Source organism: Saimiri boliviensis, chromosome 7, assembly GCF_048565385.1.
Source record: "Saimiri boliviensis isolate mSaiBol1 chromosome 7, mSaiBol1.pri, whole genome shotgun sequence".
In the NCBI taxonomy this organism is placed as follows: domain Eukaryota; kingdom Metazoa; phylum Chordata; class Mammalia; order Primates; family Cebidae; genus Saimiri; species Saimiri boliviensis.
Genome location: NC_133455.1, coordinates 9,681,388 through 9,698,578, shown reverse-complemented (window position 1 = coordinate 9,698,578; position 17,191 = coordinate 9,681,388). Strand labels below are relative to the sequence as shown.

The following is a 17,191-nucleotide window of genomic DNA, read 5'->3' as shown; positions in this document are numbered from 1 at the left end:
AACACTTACTGCCTCCCCTCCAGAAGTAGGGGGGTCTATCGTAGCAGCTCTGGTGACTCCCAGATGGGGGCCGGGGAGAGAGCTGGTCGTGGACAAACACAGATGTTCCAGTGAGGTCTCCTTTGAAGAATCCAGACTCTGGGTGGGGGAGGCAGGTGTGCCGGGGTGTTTGGAGAGGTGCCCAGCCCACACTTCAGAGGGAGGGAGAGAAGTGCAGGATGTCTCTGCACGAGGAAGTCGATGGAAAGGGGAAAAGGCTGGAGGACTTGCCTTGAAATGACATTTGCCCTGCACGGGCTGCGTTCACCTGGAACGGCCGTTTGGGATTTCTTGGGGGGAGTCAGTGCACACTGGCGCGGGGGACACTGAACTTTCCTTCTCCCCAAACCCCCCATCGGCCCTGCCACGGATAAGAAAGGACGTGGGGTGGGAAGAAGACGGAGCCGGCACCCCATTACAACAGGAAAGGGCACTGAGGATGGAGACGGGCCACACCCCGACCTTGGGCCCCCGGCACGCTGCGGCCCCAGCCCGGGCCCGGGGACGTCCGGCTGGAGGCGGGAAGCAGAGAAGGCGGGCCCGGGGCTCACCTCCGCTTCCTCCCGACAGCCCCTTCCCCGCGCGGGCACCGGCACTGCACACGCCCGCCCCCGACCGCTGTGACACTTGTCCCCGGCGGGGGTCCCCCACGCGGCCGCGACCGACGGAAATTCGGAAGTCAGCGTTTCGGGGACGAATCCGGGGCGGGCGACTCACTGAGACCGGGCTCGGACGGTCTCCCGAGCGGGGCTCCCGCACGCCACACCCTCCTCCCGGCCCGGGTCTCCGCTCGTCCCTCCCGCCTCGGCGGCTCGGCGGGCCGGCGGGCCGGGGCCTCTCCGCGAGCCGCCGCCCCAGGTCCCCAGGTCCCCGGCACTGCGGGGCTCGCCCGCGGGCCTGGGGAGCGGCCGCCCGGACTCACTCACCCCGCTCGGCTCGGCCGCGGGCTCCGTCCTTTTCGGCCCGGGCTGGGCCGCCGCCGCCACCTTACGCCGCTTCACGGGGAGCGCCCGCCCCGCGGCCCCGGCCCGGCCGGCTGCGCCCCGCGCGCCCCCGCCGCCTGCTGGCCCCGGGCGTGCGGCAGGGCCCCGGCGGGCATCGCTCCCGGGCGTCGCGGGCGGGCGGCGGCGGCGCACGTGCTCACGGGCGGCTCTCGCTGCGGCGGCCGCGGGCTGAGGCGGTAGCGGGCGGGCTGCGGGGCCGGCTGGACAGCTCTACGCCGCGGCGCCGCCGTACCCCGCGCGCCCCAGCTGCCGCTGCTGCCCGCGCGCGCCGGGCCGGGCTCGCATTCCCTCAGTGGCGGCTGCGCCTCCTCAGGCCGCGCGGGGGAGCGGCGGCGGCGGCGGCGGCGGCGGCGGCGGGCGCGCGTCCCTGCGGAGTCCCGGCCCGGCCCCGCCGCCTCCGCCGGAAGAAACCTCTCCGACTCGGGCAGCGCGCCTGGCTCCTCCTCGGCGCGCCCGTGTCCTCAGGCCCCGGGACTGGACCCGGGGGAGGCGGCGCGGGTCCCCACCCCGGGCTCTTCGCCCACCGTCCGCAGCAGCCGAGCGCACTCGGAGGCGGGAACCGGCCGACTGGAGGTCACTGTGACTCTTCAAACAGCCTCATTTTAAAAAATGAAGTTTCTTAGGAGTGAAATGGCAAACCAGGAGGGCAGCGCGCGGCGGGCAGCTCACCGAAGCCCAGCCCCAGGCGCAGCGCTCGCCGCACGCGGGGTCCGCGCTCTCCCCCCGGGAGCCCGGGGCCGCGGCCCAGGGAACCGCAGAGCCGGGAGCGCAGCCGCCTCGGTCCCCACCTCGGGGAGGAGCTGGAATAGAGTCACGAGCAGCTTCATCCCGAAGATCCGGCACGACAGGGCTCTCTAATGTGAAAATCAGAGCACCGGGAGGGCGCCTGGTGACATTCCTTAAAAACGTGAGGCGTTTGTTAGGTTGAGCCAGGGTGGACTTGTCTGGCAAAATCGGAAGTCATGGAACTGAACAGGGCACACCTAAAACTTCGTGATGGGAGACCCATCCCTACTATCACCTTACAAGGCTGAGGAGACTGCGGTGCTCCCCTGCAGGGGCGAGGACAAGCTAAAATTAAGGCGGCCGAGATGCCCCCAGATGGAGCCGGGCGGCCGAGCCCCTGGCGGCTGCTCACCTCCTGGGGTCATGGCAGAACCCAGCGGCACGGGCCAGGAAAGCCATCGTTCCCGACTCGCCTCCAGATGCCCCTGACCATGACCACGCCGAAGCGGGCCAAGGCGTCCCATTGTCACCTAGAACCCCTCAACTCTTTCCCTCCACTAAGAGGTGCCCTAGGATCCATCCAGAAAGATCTGCGGAGCCCACAGAGCCCCAGAGGGAACTGTGCTCCTGGATAGACACCCCTTAATCCGTCACTCGAGGACTTCTCTATGCCTGGGACTTCACATCACAACCAACCTGCTCCCGCAGCCAGCCAGCCAGCGGGAATAAACACACGAAGGTCACACGCCAGTTCACAGCCACGAGTATTTATTGAGTGCCTATGGTGCAAGAAAGAGATGGTCCCTGCTCCCGCAGAGCTTACAGCCTGATGACTCTAGGATCTGGCTAGATTCAGAAACATCTGCAGCAAGCACTTGTCTACCCACCAGCAGCACTGTATAAAGCACATTTTTCACATTATCGGTCACTGTTACAGTGAAATTGTTAGATGTGAGTAAAAATTATCCTTGAAATCTGTAGTCATAGAGATGACATAGTATATAATGTCCAGCAAATGCACATTTATGGCTTTATTCCTCACATATCTGAGGGGTCTATGGAAATAAAGCACAAATCAGGCAGAAAAGACTTAGTAACTAACACAGGTCCTAAGAATACTGGGGTAGTTTATTATCAAACTACCATAGAACTCTTGGCAGGGCAGGAAACTATTTCCAGCAAAATTTGTGCGATATAGTGGGTTTAATCAAACCTGAAACTGTCAACCATTTACCTGTCCCTCATGACAGGTAAATATAATCTACCTGTATGAATCCTAAAAGGCTACAGGTGTGCATTTATTTTTTAAAGCTTCTTAAAGACTCAGCACAAGTGACACACTGAAATCTAGCAGAAACTTCTGAGATATCTTAAAATTAAAGTGACAAGTGTCTGCTTTTACTACATATGTAGGTGCAACGTTCAGAATTCAAACACCATCCAGCAAAGCACGTGGCTTTTCTGGGTTAGAAGGGGACACTTTCTGGTTGGCTAAGTCCTAGGCTCCGCGTACATCTCCTAACGCCCACTGGGAGGCACCTCCAATGTGTGGTTCTGCTCACAGGCCATCACCTTTAGAAGGAGCAATTATTTGGAGGATACTGGCAATAACTTTTAGGAAAACAGCCTATATTTATATCAAATAACCCCCAAGTCACCAATTAAGACCAAAGTGTTTTCTGAACTTACACTTGACAGGTTTTAAATTTTTTAAGTTTTTGATCCTTAAAAGAAAAAAACAAACCACACACACCAGAGGGAAGGCTCAATTTAAACTCCAAAAAAAGTTTATGTTTTTTGCAAAGGATGAAGAGAACATCTTAGACCACCAAACAGAAATGTCAGTCCAAGGCAGTTAAATTAACTACCCGGCACATAATCTACTTTATTTTAAAAAGTATGCTACCTCAAGGCTGGGCTCGGTGGCTCATGCCTAATAATCCCAACACTTTGGGAGGCCAAGGTTGGCGGATCATTTGAGGTCAGGAATTCAAGACTGGCCAACATGGTGAGAACCCGTCTCTACTGAAAATACAAAAATTAGCTGGGCATGGTGGTGCACACCTGTAATCCCAGCTACTGGGGAGGCTGAGGCAGTAGAATGGCTTGAACCCGGGAGACAGGTTGCACTTAGCCAAGATTGCACCACTGCACTCCAGCCTAGGCAACAGATAGAGCTAATCTCAAAAAAAAAAAAAAAAAAAAAAGATATGCTCCATCAAAAGCTATTAACTCAATGAATCTCAAATGTAGTATTTCTTGAGCACTTACTAAGTACCAGGCACTTTACAAAAGCTTCCTTAATGAAAGGAGTTTTATTTCATCTTATAGCTGAGGAAGGTAGGCCTGTGCTAGGATGTGACCAGGTCTCTCTGGCTCCAAGTCTCTCCTCTCTTGTCCTGAGCCCAGCTCTGCACAGCCCTAGCTGTGCACTTTAGCTACATCTGCTGCTGCTTCAGTTGGAAAAGTCCTTCAGTCCCAAAGGCCATTTCCATACCTCAGGAGTAGCTCCTGCAAAGAGGCTTAAAAGTGGAAAGGAAGGAGGCAGATCCAGGCATCAGGAGAGAGCTCACTTTCTATTTGCATTTTAGAAGGCACTTCCCAGAAGTGGCAGATTTGCCTAGGTGTTTGTTTTTTACTATTAATACCTGCAGCACAGCCCCAGACCAACAACAAAAATAGTTTACCTCCCTGGAATAATAGAATTCTAAAATGCTGTTTAGAATTGCCATCTTTCCTACTTTTGAGTGCTTTTTCAGTTGAGTGTTCGTCAGATAAGCATTACCAAAGGGAAAGATAACAGAAAGAATTTTCCTTGGTTTCCCTCTTCACAGCTATGAAGAAAAAATAAACTTTTTAAAAATAAGTGACTGATAATTCCAATCTATTACACACTTCAAATATCAAAGCATATGCTTTCTGAGAGAGAGGTGCAGAAGATGTTTTGATGGAGCTTAACGCCTTTTTTGGAATAAGCCAATATAGGCTACTAAGAAGATAATTCCTTGGCAAGATAAAACTATCATCTCTTCTGAAATGGCATTTTTTTTTAATTCTTAAGAATATAGTAGATTTTATAATAAAAGTAGAGAACAAGGAAATATCCTAACAATTTAGTTTTTGTCATGTCCAGGAACATATTAAAGTTGGTCTTACTAGGTCCTGACACAAGCTGTACCGGAGCTTTATTAAAATGAATGTTTTTTTAACCATGTCTAGATTTTTTATTTTTAAGGCTAGAAAACCAAGAATGAAGAATACCAAGAATAGGCTGGGTATAGTGGCTCATGCCTGTAATCCCAGCACTTTGGGGGACCAAGATGGGTGGATCACATGAGGTCAGGAGTTTGAGATCAGCCTGGCTAACATGGTAAAACTCTATCTCTACTAAAAAAATAAATAAATAAATACACACACACAATTAGCCTGGCATGGTGGGAGGTGCCTGTAATCCCAGCTACTCGCGAGGCTGAGGCAGAAGAATTGCTTGAACCCAAGAAGCAGAGGTTGCAGTGAGCTGAGATGCCTCTATTGCACTCCAGCCTGGGCAACAAGGGCAAAACTCTGTCTTAAAAAAATAAAGGCACTTGATTCTAATTATAAGTAATTTTGATTAGCCCGAAGTCTTCAAAAGTTGCAAGAGTAGGCAGCAAAGACAGGCTGTCCTCCTTGCTGAGAAGGGAGCAGGGCTGTGGTGAAACTCAGGTGAAGGACACTTAAAAATCATTTGAGATCCTGCTTGGAATAACCGAGATGGCTTGATTCAGTCTAACTACTTATTACTAAGAGCCACATAAGGAGGAAAAGCTCAAAAGCAAACCAAAATTTAAAACCTGAGCATGTTTAGTACGAATTCACTTTGAAAGTTTGGATGAATTTGTTTATCAACATGTACTGAGCTGGAATATGTGGGGCACTGTGTTCTTCCGACTGGCTGCCAAAAAGTTTATAGCTACACAGCTCCAATTTAACCGGCAGTCCCAACACAAACCTGCCAATGCTCCTGGATCAGAGGAGAGCCTCCTGCCCACACACTACTTCTGAGAGCCAGTGGCTACCACAGAGGCAGTGGGCTGGAGCCCTCTGCAAAGCCAAGGGGAAGGCACCACGCTCCATCCAGACACACTCCCTGTCCATTAACAAATAGAGTAGATTGTGATAATCTAAAGCATAGTGTTCTTACAGCACCTACAATGGAAGTATTTATTTCTCTTTTTGGCCAGGGTGAAAGGGCCTAGAAAGGGGTGAACATGTCCAGATGACAACTCTGACAGACAGCTGAAGTCATGCACGCTAAGAAAACCAGGCCGCTCTCTTAATCCCTCACGGGGTGGTGGGCTTGTATTTCAAAGGGTTTATCTGTCCATTTATTGTCCAGGGTAGGACACAAGTTAATTCAGAACAATGGCCAGAGAGCTATATGCTGCTCCAATTGTTTAACTTTTTTAGAAAGATAAAATTAGAGAATTACAATCCCTCTCATTTTTCTTACAAACAATAAAGTTTAAAGAAAACAAAATAAGTTATATCATAGTTTTCAAAGCTTTCCAATAGTCCATTATTACTATGCTGATATTCACTCTAAGACATGTTTCAAATAGGAATTGCATTATCATTTTTTAAAAACCTCAACACAACTGAAATCCAAGACACACTGTAATTGTTTTTTTATGTATTCAACATCTAATAGTCTATCTTTATGGAAGCTATTAAGGTTTATTTATTTATTTAAAGACGGGGTTTCACCTTGCTGGTCAGGCTGGTCTTGAACCCCCGACCTCAGGTGATCCGCCCCACTTGGCCTCCAAAGTGCTTGGATTACAGGCGTGAGCCACCACGCCTGGCCCTTAAGCTTTATTTTTTAAAAAAATCAATCATATTTACAATGTAGAACAAGTTTATAAAATTAGTGTGCAAAGTTAATTGTAAAAGGATACCACTATTTGTTTAGAAACAAGCTGCCTCCCCTGCTTACATTTTCTTATTGATATAAATTGGAGACATATACTATTTAAAAATAATACTTTTTAAATAGTAAAATATACAAGAGATTCCTGAGCATAACAAAAATATCTTGAAAATATGTGGCCATTTGAAGTATAAAATAGCAAGTGTAAGAACAGCATGATTGTAAAACTACTGTTTGAAGGCCTATAAACAGTACAAAATAGTTTGCCTTTTCTGACTGCATAATTATACATTAGTGCAAACAAAAACATCTCAAAATTTAATGGCTACAAATCTCAAAGGTTTGCAGAGGTGCGCAAAACATGGAATTTCTTTAGCGTCATGCGAACTGAACCCAGTTCTCGGTTAATCTTTTCCAAACGATCTTCCAAGGCTTCCTAGATGAAAACAATGGGAAAAGTTTAATTAGAATTCTGCATCAAGTTCTATAATCACCACCAAACTGACCTTTCTTTTAGCAAAAGAGCAAGTATAAACATTAAAAATACAATTATTTTTTGCTTTCAACACAAATCACCTTATGACTTCTTTTCAACTGAACAATATAAATCAGCTTTTCAACCATTCAAAATAACTGCTGCACTTTAAAGTGTTCTCAATATGTTTGGCACATGGAGTACATGGAAATTCTAGTAATAGCAATATAACCAACTGGAAGGGGATCATTCTTTGGCTCTGCTGAAGTGAGAACAGTACAAGAGAAGCCCAGGAGGGGCTTCACACATTTCACCAGAAGAAACGGACACATCTGATCAGTGCTGCATCCCACACATACATACATAGATCAAATAACTTTCTTCTCACCAAAATTTCTAAGTTAAAAAGGAAAAAAACAAAAAACACTGAAGGATACTTTTCTTTTAAAAAAAAAAAAAGATTTTACAATGAATTGACCTAACAATTGCTATTTTAAAATAAACAATATTACTGTTAAATAGTACCTAGACTATATATCATTATAGATACTTTTGTGTTTTTGTTTAGACAGGGTCCTCCTCTGTCACCCAAGGCTGGACTGCAGTGGCATGATCATAATTTACTGCAGCCTCAAACTCCTGGGCTCAAGCAGTCCTCCCACCTCAGCCTCTCGAGTATCTGAAACTAAAGGCAGGCACCACCATACCTGGCTGATTTTAAACTTTTTTTTTTTTTTTTGTAGAGACAAGGTCTCACTATGTCACCCAGGCTGGTCTTGAACTCCTGGCCTCAAATGATCTAACCACTTCGGCCTCCCAAAGTGCTGGAATTATAGACATAAGCCACCAAACCCAGCTTTATTTTTAGATAATTTATTCAGTATTAATTCCAATGGTGTCCTGAAATAAAGCTTAAATTTTTTTCTTTAGCTTTAATTACAAAAGGATTCATTATAAAACACTTAAAATATAGAAAATTTAGAAGACAAATAAGCAAAAGGAAATAACTGTTACTCTTTCCTATTTTTTTCTGCATACATATATATGCATATCACTTTTTTTTTTCTTTTTTCAGGGGGAGATGGAGTCTCGCTCTATCACCCAAGCTGGAGTGCAGTGGCACAATCTTAGCTCTCTGCAACCTCTGCCTCTCAGGCTCAAGCAATTCTCCTGCCTCAGCCTCCTGAGTAGCCGGAATTACAGGTGCCTACCACCATGCCTGGCTAATTTTTATATTTTTAGTAGAGACAGGGTTTCAACATATTGGCCAGGCTGGTCTTGAACTCCTGACCACAGATGATCTGCCCACCTTGGCCTCCCAAAGTGCTGGCATGAGCCACTGCACGCATACCATTTTTAAAAAGAAAAATAAGGCCAAGCATGGTGGCTCATGCCTGTAATCCCGGCACTTTGGGAGGCCAAGGTGGGAGAATCACTTGCGGCCAGAAGTTCGATACCAGCATGGGCAACACAGTGAGGTCCTGCCTCTACAAAAAAATTTTTAAAATTAGCCATGTGTGGTGGTGCATGCCTGTAGTCCTAGCTACTCAAGGGGCTGAGGTTGGAGAACTGCTGGAGCCTCAGAGGTTAAGACTACTGTGAGCTATGATTGTGCCAATGCACTTTAGCCTGAGTCAGAGTGAGACCCTGTCTCAAAAAAATTAAAAAAGAAACCAGCCAGGCATGGTGGTTCACACCTGTAATCCCAGCACTTTGAGAGGCTAAGGCAGGTGGTTCACGAAGTCAAGAGTTTGAGACCAGCCTCACCAACATGGTGAAACCCCATCTCTACTAAAAATACAGCCAGGCGTGACGGTGCACACCTGTAATCGTAGCTACTCAGGCGGCTGAGGCAGGAGAATTGCTTGAACCCTGGAGTCGGAGGCTGCAGTGAGCCGAGATTGCGCCACTATACTCCAGACAGTCTTCTGGGCGACAGAGAGAGACTCTCTCAAATAAAAAAAAGAAAGAAAGAAAGAAATCTAAGAGGAGAATCAAACTCTATTTCAAATTTTGTTGTTGTTGTTGTTGTTGTTGTTGTTGTTTTATGAGACAGTCTCACTCTGTTGCCCAGGCTAGAGTGCAGTGGCACAATCTTGGCTCACTGCAACCTCCGCCTCTCAGGTTCAAGCAAACCTCCTGCCTCAGCCTCCGAGTAGCTGAGATTACAGGCGCACTACCACAACTGGCTAACATTTTTGTATTTTTAGTAGAGACATCGTTTCACCGTGTTGGCCAAGCTGGTCTCGAACTCATGACTTCAAGTGATCCGCCTGCCTCAGCTTCCCAAAGTGCTGGGATTACAAGCATGAGCCACTTGCCCGGCCTCAAAATATCTTTCAATTAGGCCAGGCACGGTGGCCCACGTCTGTAATTCCAGCACTTTGGGAGGCTGAGGCAAGCGGATCACTTGAGGTCAGGAGTTCAAGACCAGCCTGGCCGAGATAGTGAAACTCCATCTCTACTAAAAATATAAAAATTAGTCAGGCAAGGTGGCACTTAAACCCAGGAGGTGGAGGTTGCAGTAAGCCGAGATCTCACCGCAGCACTCTGGCCTGAGAGCGAGAGTCAGTCTCAAAAAACAAAACAAAAAAAATCTTTCAATTAAACTTTTCATGTTATAAAATACCCTTGTATAATATCCTTTTAAGTTAACATACAATATTCCATCAGCAGTAACATATTTAACCAAAAATCTTTTATTAGAAATTTGGGTTGCTTCTAATTTTGGGTATCATAAATAAGGCTGCAATAAAGTTCTTAAATGTATCTCTTTGCACATATAAGTACTGCCTTAGGAATCATTCCCAGAAATAAAAATGCCAGGTCCAAAGAAATGCAAATTTCTAAGGCTCTGGATATATGTCAAGTTGTAACCCAGGATGTTTGAGACAATTTCTACTTCCACCTGCAGTGTATGAAGATAAGCTCTTCTCCATCCTGAAACCTTTTTTAAAACAACACCACCACCAAAACCTGCCATGGCCGGTCGTGGTAGCTCATGACTGTAATCCCAGCACTTCAGGCAGTCAAGGCAGGCAGATCATCTGAGGTCAGGAGTTCGAGACCAGCCTGGCCAACATGGCAAAACCCCGTCTCTACTAAAAATACAAAACATTAGCTGGGTATGGTAGCACACTCCTGCAGTCCTAGCTACTTGGGAGGCTGAGGCATGAGAATCACTTGAACTTGGGTGGTGAAGGTTGCAGTGAGCCGAGATGGTGACACTATATTTCAGTCTGGGCAATACAACAGGACTCTGTCTCCCCCTCTGCCCCCTGCAAAAAAGAAAGAAAAAAATACTGTGTGCTAATGTTATGGCTAAAATTAGAAAAACAAAAATAACCTGCCAAAGTTATAGGTTTTTAAAAGGTGTGGGGTTGTCTTAGCTAATCTTTTATTTTTTGTAGAGACAAGGTTTCATTATGTTGCCCAGGCTGGTCTCAGACTCCTGGGCTCAAGCCATCCTCCCATCTCTCCCTCACAAAGGGCTGGGATTACAGGCATGAGCCACTATGATTATAGGCATGAACCCAGCCATGGTGTTTTTTTGTTTTGTTTTTTGCTTTTTACAGAGACAGCATCTCACTCTGTCACTCAAGCTGGAGGGCAGTGTGTGATCATAGCTCACTGCAGCCTCAAACCCCTGGCTTCAAGAGATCTTCCCTCCTTGGCCTCTCAAAGTGTTAGGATTAAAGGTGTGAACCGCTGCATCTGGCCCAAGAAAAGATGTTTAAACCTGTATGGCTTTTATTCATTAGTGAGACTGGTAACTTTTCATCTTTTGGTCCAGTTTATGAATCATACAAGAGCATCCTCAGCCCCTTGTTGCTGCCACTTTTCTTACTGAATTGAAAGTTTTTGGCCTAATGCCTTTTAAGTCTCATTTTCTTTTTTTTTTGAGACAGAGCCATGCTCTGTCACCCAGGCTGGAGTGCAATGGTGCAATCTCGGTTCACTGCAACATCCGTCTCCCAGATTCACGTGATTCTCCTGCCCTAGCCTTCCAATCAGCTAGGATTATAGGCGCGTGCCACCACACCCAGCTAATTTTTGTATTTTTAGTAGAGACAGAGTTTCAACATGTTGGTCAGGCTGGTCTCCAACTTCTGACCTTGTGATGTGGCCGTCTCAGCCTCCCAAAGTGCTAAGATTACAGGTGTGAGCCACTGCACCGGGCTTTTTTTTTTTTTTTTTTTTTTTTTTAAGATGGAATCTTGCTCTGTCGCCCAGGTTGGAATCCAATGGTGCAATCTCAGCTCACTGAAACCTCTGCCTCCTGGGTTCAAGTGATTCTCCTGACTCAGCATCCCAAGTAGCTGAGATTACAGGTGTGCACCACCACGCCCGGCTAATTTTTGTATTTTTAGTAGAGACAGGGTTTTACCATGTTGCCCAGACTGGTCTCAAACTCTGACCTCAGGTGAGCCACCATGCCCAGCCCCCATTAAGTCTTATTTTGACAGTCAGAACAAATTTATGCTATTCATTATATAAAAACATATTGGAGGCCGGGCGCAGTGGCTCAAGCCTGTAATCCCAGCACTTTGGGAGGCCGAGGCGGGTGGATCACGAGGTCAAGAGATCGAGACCATCCTGGTCAACATGGTGAAACCCCGTCTCTACTAAAAATACTAAAAATTAGCTGGGCATGGTGGCGTGTGCCTGTAATCCCAGCTACTCAGGAGGCTGAGGCAGGAGAATTGCCTGAACCCAGGAGGTGGAGGTTGCGGTGAGCCGAGATCGCGCCATTGCACTCCAGCCTGGGTAACAAGAGCGAAACTCTGTCTCAAAAAAAAAAAAACAAAAAAAAAAAAAACATATTGGCTAGAACTTTGGGAGGCCAAGGCAGGCAGATCACTTGAGGTCTGGAGTTTGAGACCAGCCAGACTGACATGGAAAAACCCCGCCTCTACTAAAAATATAAAATTAGCCAGGTGTGTGGTGCATGCCTATAAACCCAGCTACTTCAGGAGGCTGAGAATCACTTGAACCCGGGAGGTAGAGGTTGCAGTGAGCCAAGATTGCGCCATTGCACTCCAGCCTGGGCAACAAAAGTCAAACTCTGTCTCAAAAAAAAAAAAAAAAAAAAAAGTTTCCTGGCTGGGAGCAGTGGTTTACACCTGTAATCCCAGCACTTTGGGGGGCCAAGGTGGATGGATCACAAGTCAGGAGTTCAAGACCAGCCTGGCCAAAATGGTGAAACCCTGTCTCTACTAAAGATACAAAAAAAAAAAAATTATCTGGGCATGGTGACCCGCATCTGTAATCCCAGCTACTGGGGAGACTGAGGCAGGAGAATAACTTGAACCTGGGAGGCGGAGATTGTAGTGAGCCGAGATGGGCCCACTGTACCCAAACTTAGGCAACAGGGCGAGACTTCATCTCAAAAAAATAAATAAATAAATTTCATGTGTTAACTGAGTTTTATAAATTATTGACTAATTTATCAGAACAAATAGGCAAAATCAGAAAAAAAGAAGTTAGGGGCTGGGTGCAATGGCTCACACCTGTAATCCCAGAACTTTGGGAGGCCAAGGTGGGAGGATCACCTGAGGTCAGGAGTTCAAGACCAGCCTGGTCAACATGGTGAAACCCCACCTCTACTAAAATTGCAAAAATTAGCTGGGCGTGGTAGTGGGGGCCTGTAATCCCAGCTATTCGGGAAGCTGAGGCAGGAGAATCACTTGAACCTGGGAAGCGGAGGTTGCAGTGAGTGTCACTGCACTCTAGTCTGGGTGACAGAGAAAGACTCCATTTCAAAAAACAACACAAAACAAATACAAAAATTAGCTGGGTGTGGTGATGCGTGCCTGTAGTCCCAGCTGCTCGGGAGGCTGAGGCAGGAGAATCATTTGAACCCGTGAGGCGGAGGTTGCAGTTAGCCGAGATCGCACCACCGCACTCTAGCATGGGCAATGGAACAAGACTCCATCTCAAAGTAAATAAATAAGTAAGTTGGGGATATTAGCCCCAGGAAAAGTCCTCGCTGTTTTGTCTTTCTGATATCACAGATCTGAAAATTAACCTTTACTGAAGTAAAGGCAATGAGATGCCAAAACATGTGGTTATAGAAGAGATACACACTTGCTATTATGTTTAAACTGTTACTGTTCCTAAAAGAGCCGATTTTAAATGTCTCATGGTTTCCTGTATTTTAATTCTCTTTGAAAAGCAACTAAAAGAAATGCACATGGGCCACATCGCCTGCACCACCTCTTGCTCAACAGTGGAATCACAGCTCACAGCTCTCCATTTTTTTTGAAACAGGGTCTCACTCTCTCCCCCAGACTGGAGGGCAGTGGTACGATCTCAGCCCACTGCAACCTCCACCTCCCAGGCTCAAGTGATTCTCCTGCCTGCCTCAACCTCCTGAATAGCTGAGACTATAGGCACCCACCACTACCGCCCAGCTAATTTTTGTATTTTTAGTAGAAACAGGGTTTTACCATGTTGGCCAGGCTGATCTGGAACTCCTGACCTCAGGTGATCCACCTGCCTCAGCCTCCCAAAGTGCTGGGACTACAGGCGTGAGCCCCTGCATCCGGCCCACAGTTCACTGTTTAAACCTCTACAGCTATTGAATTTGCAAAGTGTAACCATTCTATATGCTTGCTAATGGAAAGGAGTTAAGAAATAAATTACAGATTTGGAAAGAGAGAAATCAAGCAAAAAGGGAGGTGATCTGTGAGCACTAACTTAGTGTAAAATCTGTTGAAAAGCATATTGCCATTTGCTCTCAAGTTACTTTCTTGAAAATACAAGAGCATCAACACCTTCTTCTCTAAGTCTAAAGGTAAAATCAATTTTTATTCCTGAAAGCTAGCTTGCAGTTATAAAATTGCTATAATCAAATAATTCCTGTAAAAGCTAAAAGTTTTGACTGCTACTTCAGTGTGTCTGATTTTCACTGTGCCATGATTTTTTAAACCCCTCTTAGATAAATGGAATACTGACTGGCATCAAGCATCTAAAGCAGATTCAAGCTAAGACATTTCACCTGATTTAATCTTGTCTGTAAAGTGATTCGTCCTCCAGGAGAAGGCATCCTGCTTAGTGCTGCCTCAATCTGTTAACACAACGAAAAAAATATGTTTAAATTACTGGCAGGGAGGTTTGTCACACAGAATGGAAAGAAAAGATTTTGGCTTAGTATTTCCTTGTCCATTTCATCTCAACTTAATTTCCCTCTGTCAATTAGTAACAACCACATGGCTCAAATCCGTGGCTAGCACAGCTCTGGTATGCTACCTTGTTGTAATATCCTGAGACAGGTTTGACTCAATAATTTCCTTCTCCTTAGACATAAGCATTAAGTTCAGAAAACAATTTTTAAAAAATATTTGTTGGTTTTTACCTGGTCCTTTTCTTTTGTAAGTTCATCAAAAAATCGTTCTGTTTCAGCTAGGGTCCTAATTTTTGCTGTATATTCAAAATCATTCCCCTGTGGAGTTACTGAAACCGGCTTACACTGTTCATAGCTAACTGATTTATTCTTCTCCCAGGCAGTTCTCACAGATACTTTCTTCACTCCATTTGGCAACAGTTCAGGGCAAAAGCTATGGTTAACATGGTTATCGGTGGCTTTCTCAGAATATGTTTTTTCTGTCAGAGAGGAAAGAATTGCTTATATTTCTTATCTATTTTTCCAGTAGATTGCATACATTATTAAATATGTTGCCCAATTTAACTTTCTGGACGTAGCTGCTATATGGTCCAAAAAAGTAATGAAAAGAGATAATAATAATCAATCACATTTAGTCAGTGCTTTTTTCTCCAAAGAAAAGCTTTGCCCTCTGACAATCTTCACAACTTCCCTTAACGAACTTAAGCAAACTTCATGTAAATGTAAATTAACTTTAAGTAAACTTAAAGCAAAAAAAAAAAAAAGTTTAAAAACTAATCCATCACATTTAGTGGACATACACTAACACTAAACATTTAACATTTTGAGGGCCTACCCAAGTGATTTCATATACATTGTCTTACAGCTTTATTCCATATTTAGAATATAAATGAGAAAAAAAAAAGTTACCCAAAGCCTATGCTGCATATAGAGAACAAAAGTAAAGAGAATAACTGAACAGTATGGCCCTGGTAATTAAACATCAACATTCCCTGTACCTCAGTTTCCCAACTTTTCAATGAGGATAACAACATTGACATAACAACACATAGCAACATGAGTGCTTAGTTTCAGAAACCCTTAAGTAGGAAAATATTTAAGTGCAGGATATTATAATATTTAGAACATTGAGAGATACCAGAATCTCAAAAAATGAATGACTAAAACCATAACTAATATTTTTTAGGAAAAGATACCTTCCGAGTCATCTAGAGGAAGAAACTGGAGTTGCTTTCTTGGATTGGTACGTTGTAATGTTGACACAGGAACAGTATCTAAATCATCCAAAAGTATATCAAATCTATTGAATGAAGCAAGTTACTTGTGAGAAAAAAATGTTAACTGATTTTCCCTATCTCCACTAGAAAGATGAGCTGGCATCCAGCTAACTCACATATTTATGTATTTTCTTAAAAGAAAGCTGGTTATATAATTTTCTAAAACTAAAATTTCATTTCTAGTTTCTAACAAAATTGCATTTACATACTAAAGACTTAAAACACCCATACATTATCTCATTATAAAAACCTTATGAAATAAGCAGGGTTGTTATTATTATCCCCGTTTTATAGAAGAGGAAACTGAGGTTCAATGTGCTTAACTCATCTCCCCAAGAGCCTGTCGGAGTTAGGTCTAGAACCAAGAAGCAATATCCTTCCCCACCAACAGCACACACAGCTGCTCACACTTTGGAGGGGACAATGTCTCAGCAGCACAGGTAAACATGTATTTGGTGCCAGGGCCATACCAGTAAAGCCTACTTTCCTGTACAAATGGCCCAAAAGTTTTCCTGTATCATAAACCTTTTCAGGAAAACAAAGAACTATCATTCTACATACAAAACCTGAATGGGGTGCTGAGGTGATATTTAAAATCTAGCAGCAGCAAGTTTACATAATTAAAAACTGTGTTCATTGTACTGTAGTACTTTAGCTGTAGTATGACCTTCACTTATGATTTAAATGAAATCCACAGAGTTCCCACTGATAACTGAAAAATCAGTGATAGCTAGAGACATAAGTCAGCATTTGGAAAAAAAAAAAAAGTCACTAATACAGTGAACTTTTTTCTACAATTTTAGATAACTTACCGAATTGGACTGCTTTCATTTTTGCTAAGCAGATGACTAAATCCTGGGGACAAGTTTTCTTTAGGGGATCGCTTTGGACTATAAGCCACAGTCACTGGTGTTAGCATAATCTCTCTTTTTGCTATAGAGAAAATGAGAAAATATTCTTTTCCTTCTATATATATTATATCAGCATAACAGTTTCTTTTTCAGTTTTTTTTTTCTAAGTTTGAAAGGAATATAATTTCAGTGTAAAACTTTGAGAGAGAAATGAGTGTACAAAAAAGTAAAATCACTCATAATCCTAACACTCAGAGGTAACCACTGTAACACTGTAGTATATCAGACTGTACTTTCAGCACTCTGACTCAAAACTGGTTTTTCAGGATTTTAGAAGTCAACTGGAAATAAGATGGAAACAGCAGTACACTACTGAACATTCCTATAACACAATAATAAGAATCTCCTTAGCTGGTGTGAAAATGAAAATTTAGGACAGAAATCCAGTGCTTCAACTTTAAAACCAAACCTGTAATTGGTTAAAGAAAAATAGTGACTAATGCTGAGTACTTGAGATCAAATATATAAGAAGTATTTTTGCAGACTAGCTTGAATTACTTTGATTGAATTAATGTTTGGATATCAGTCTAGTATCTTTAAAACTCTGAAGTATTTTTAAGTATTAGTTGCAAACAATTTACTGGACAATAAAAAAATCTCGCTTTAAAAAAAAAAAAAGAGGCCGGGCGTGGTGGCTCAAGCCTGTAATCCCAGCACTTTGGGAGGCCAAGGCGGGGGTGGATCACGAGGTCAAGAGATCGAGACCATCCTGGTCAACATGGTG

At 44.7% G+C, this 17,191-nt stretch overlaps 2 protein-coding genes across 23 annotated transcripts in view; both read right to left on the bottom strand.

Moving 5' to 3' along the window:
- Positions 1-1,740, bottom strand: part of PITPNM2 (phosphatidylinositol transfer protein membrane associated 2) — a 167,447-nt gene extending 165,707 nt beyond the window's left edge. For 3 of the 11 annotated variants that reach the window (XM_074402088.1, XM_039471554.2, XM_039471556.2), the window contains exon 1: positions 966-1,739. The gene's annotated coding sequence lies outside the window, so the exon portion shown is untranslated. Of the gene's footprint in view, positions 1-9; positions 225-965 lie in introns of all 11 variants that reach the window. The other 8 variants (XM_039471560.2, XM_039471558.2, XM_039471559.2 and 5 more) reach the window with 6 other exon arrangements.
- A 780-nt stretch (positions 1,741-2,520) lies between these two features.
- MPHOSPH9 (M-phase phosphoprotein 9) overlaps positions 2,521-17,191 on the bottom strand; it is an 84,197-nt gene continuing 69,526 nt past the window's right edge. For 7 of the 12 annotated variants that reach the window (XM_074402093.1, XM_074402094.1, XM_039472088.2 and 4 more), the window contains 5 exons: positions 16,369-16,489; positions 15,476-15,579; positions 14,511-14,758; positions 14,154-14,222; positions 2,521-7,114 (listed from right to left, as the gene is read on the bottom strand). In XM_074402093.1, the coding sequence (XP_074258194.1) occupies positions 7,013-7,114; positions 14,154-14,222; positions 14,511-14,758; positions 15,476-15,579; positions 16,369-16,489 (644 nt within the window). In that variant the 3' untranslated portion in view covers positions 2,521-7,012. Of the gene's footprint in view, positions 7,115-14,152; positions 14,223-14,510; positions 14,759-15,475; positions 15,580-16,368; positions 16,490-17,191 lie in introns of those variants that run through there. The other 5 variants (XM_074402095.1, XM_074402099.1, XM_074402102.1 and 2 more) reach the window with 5 other exon arrangements.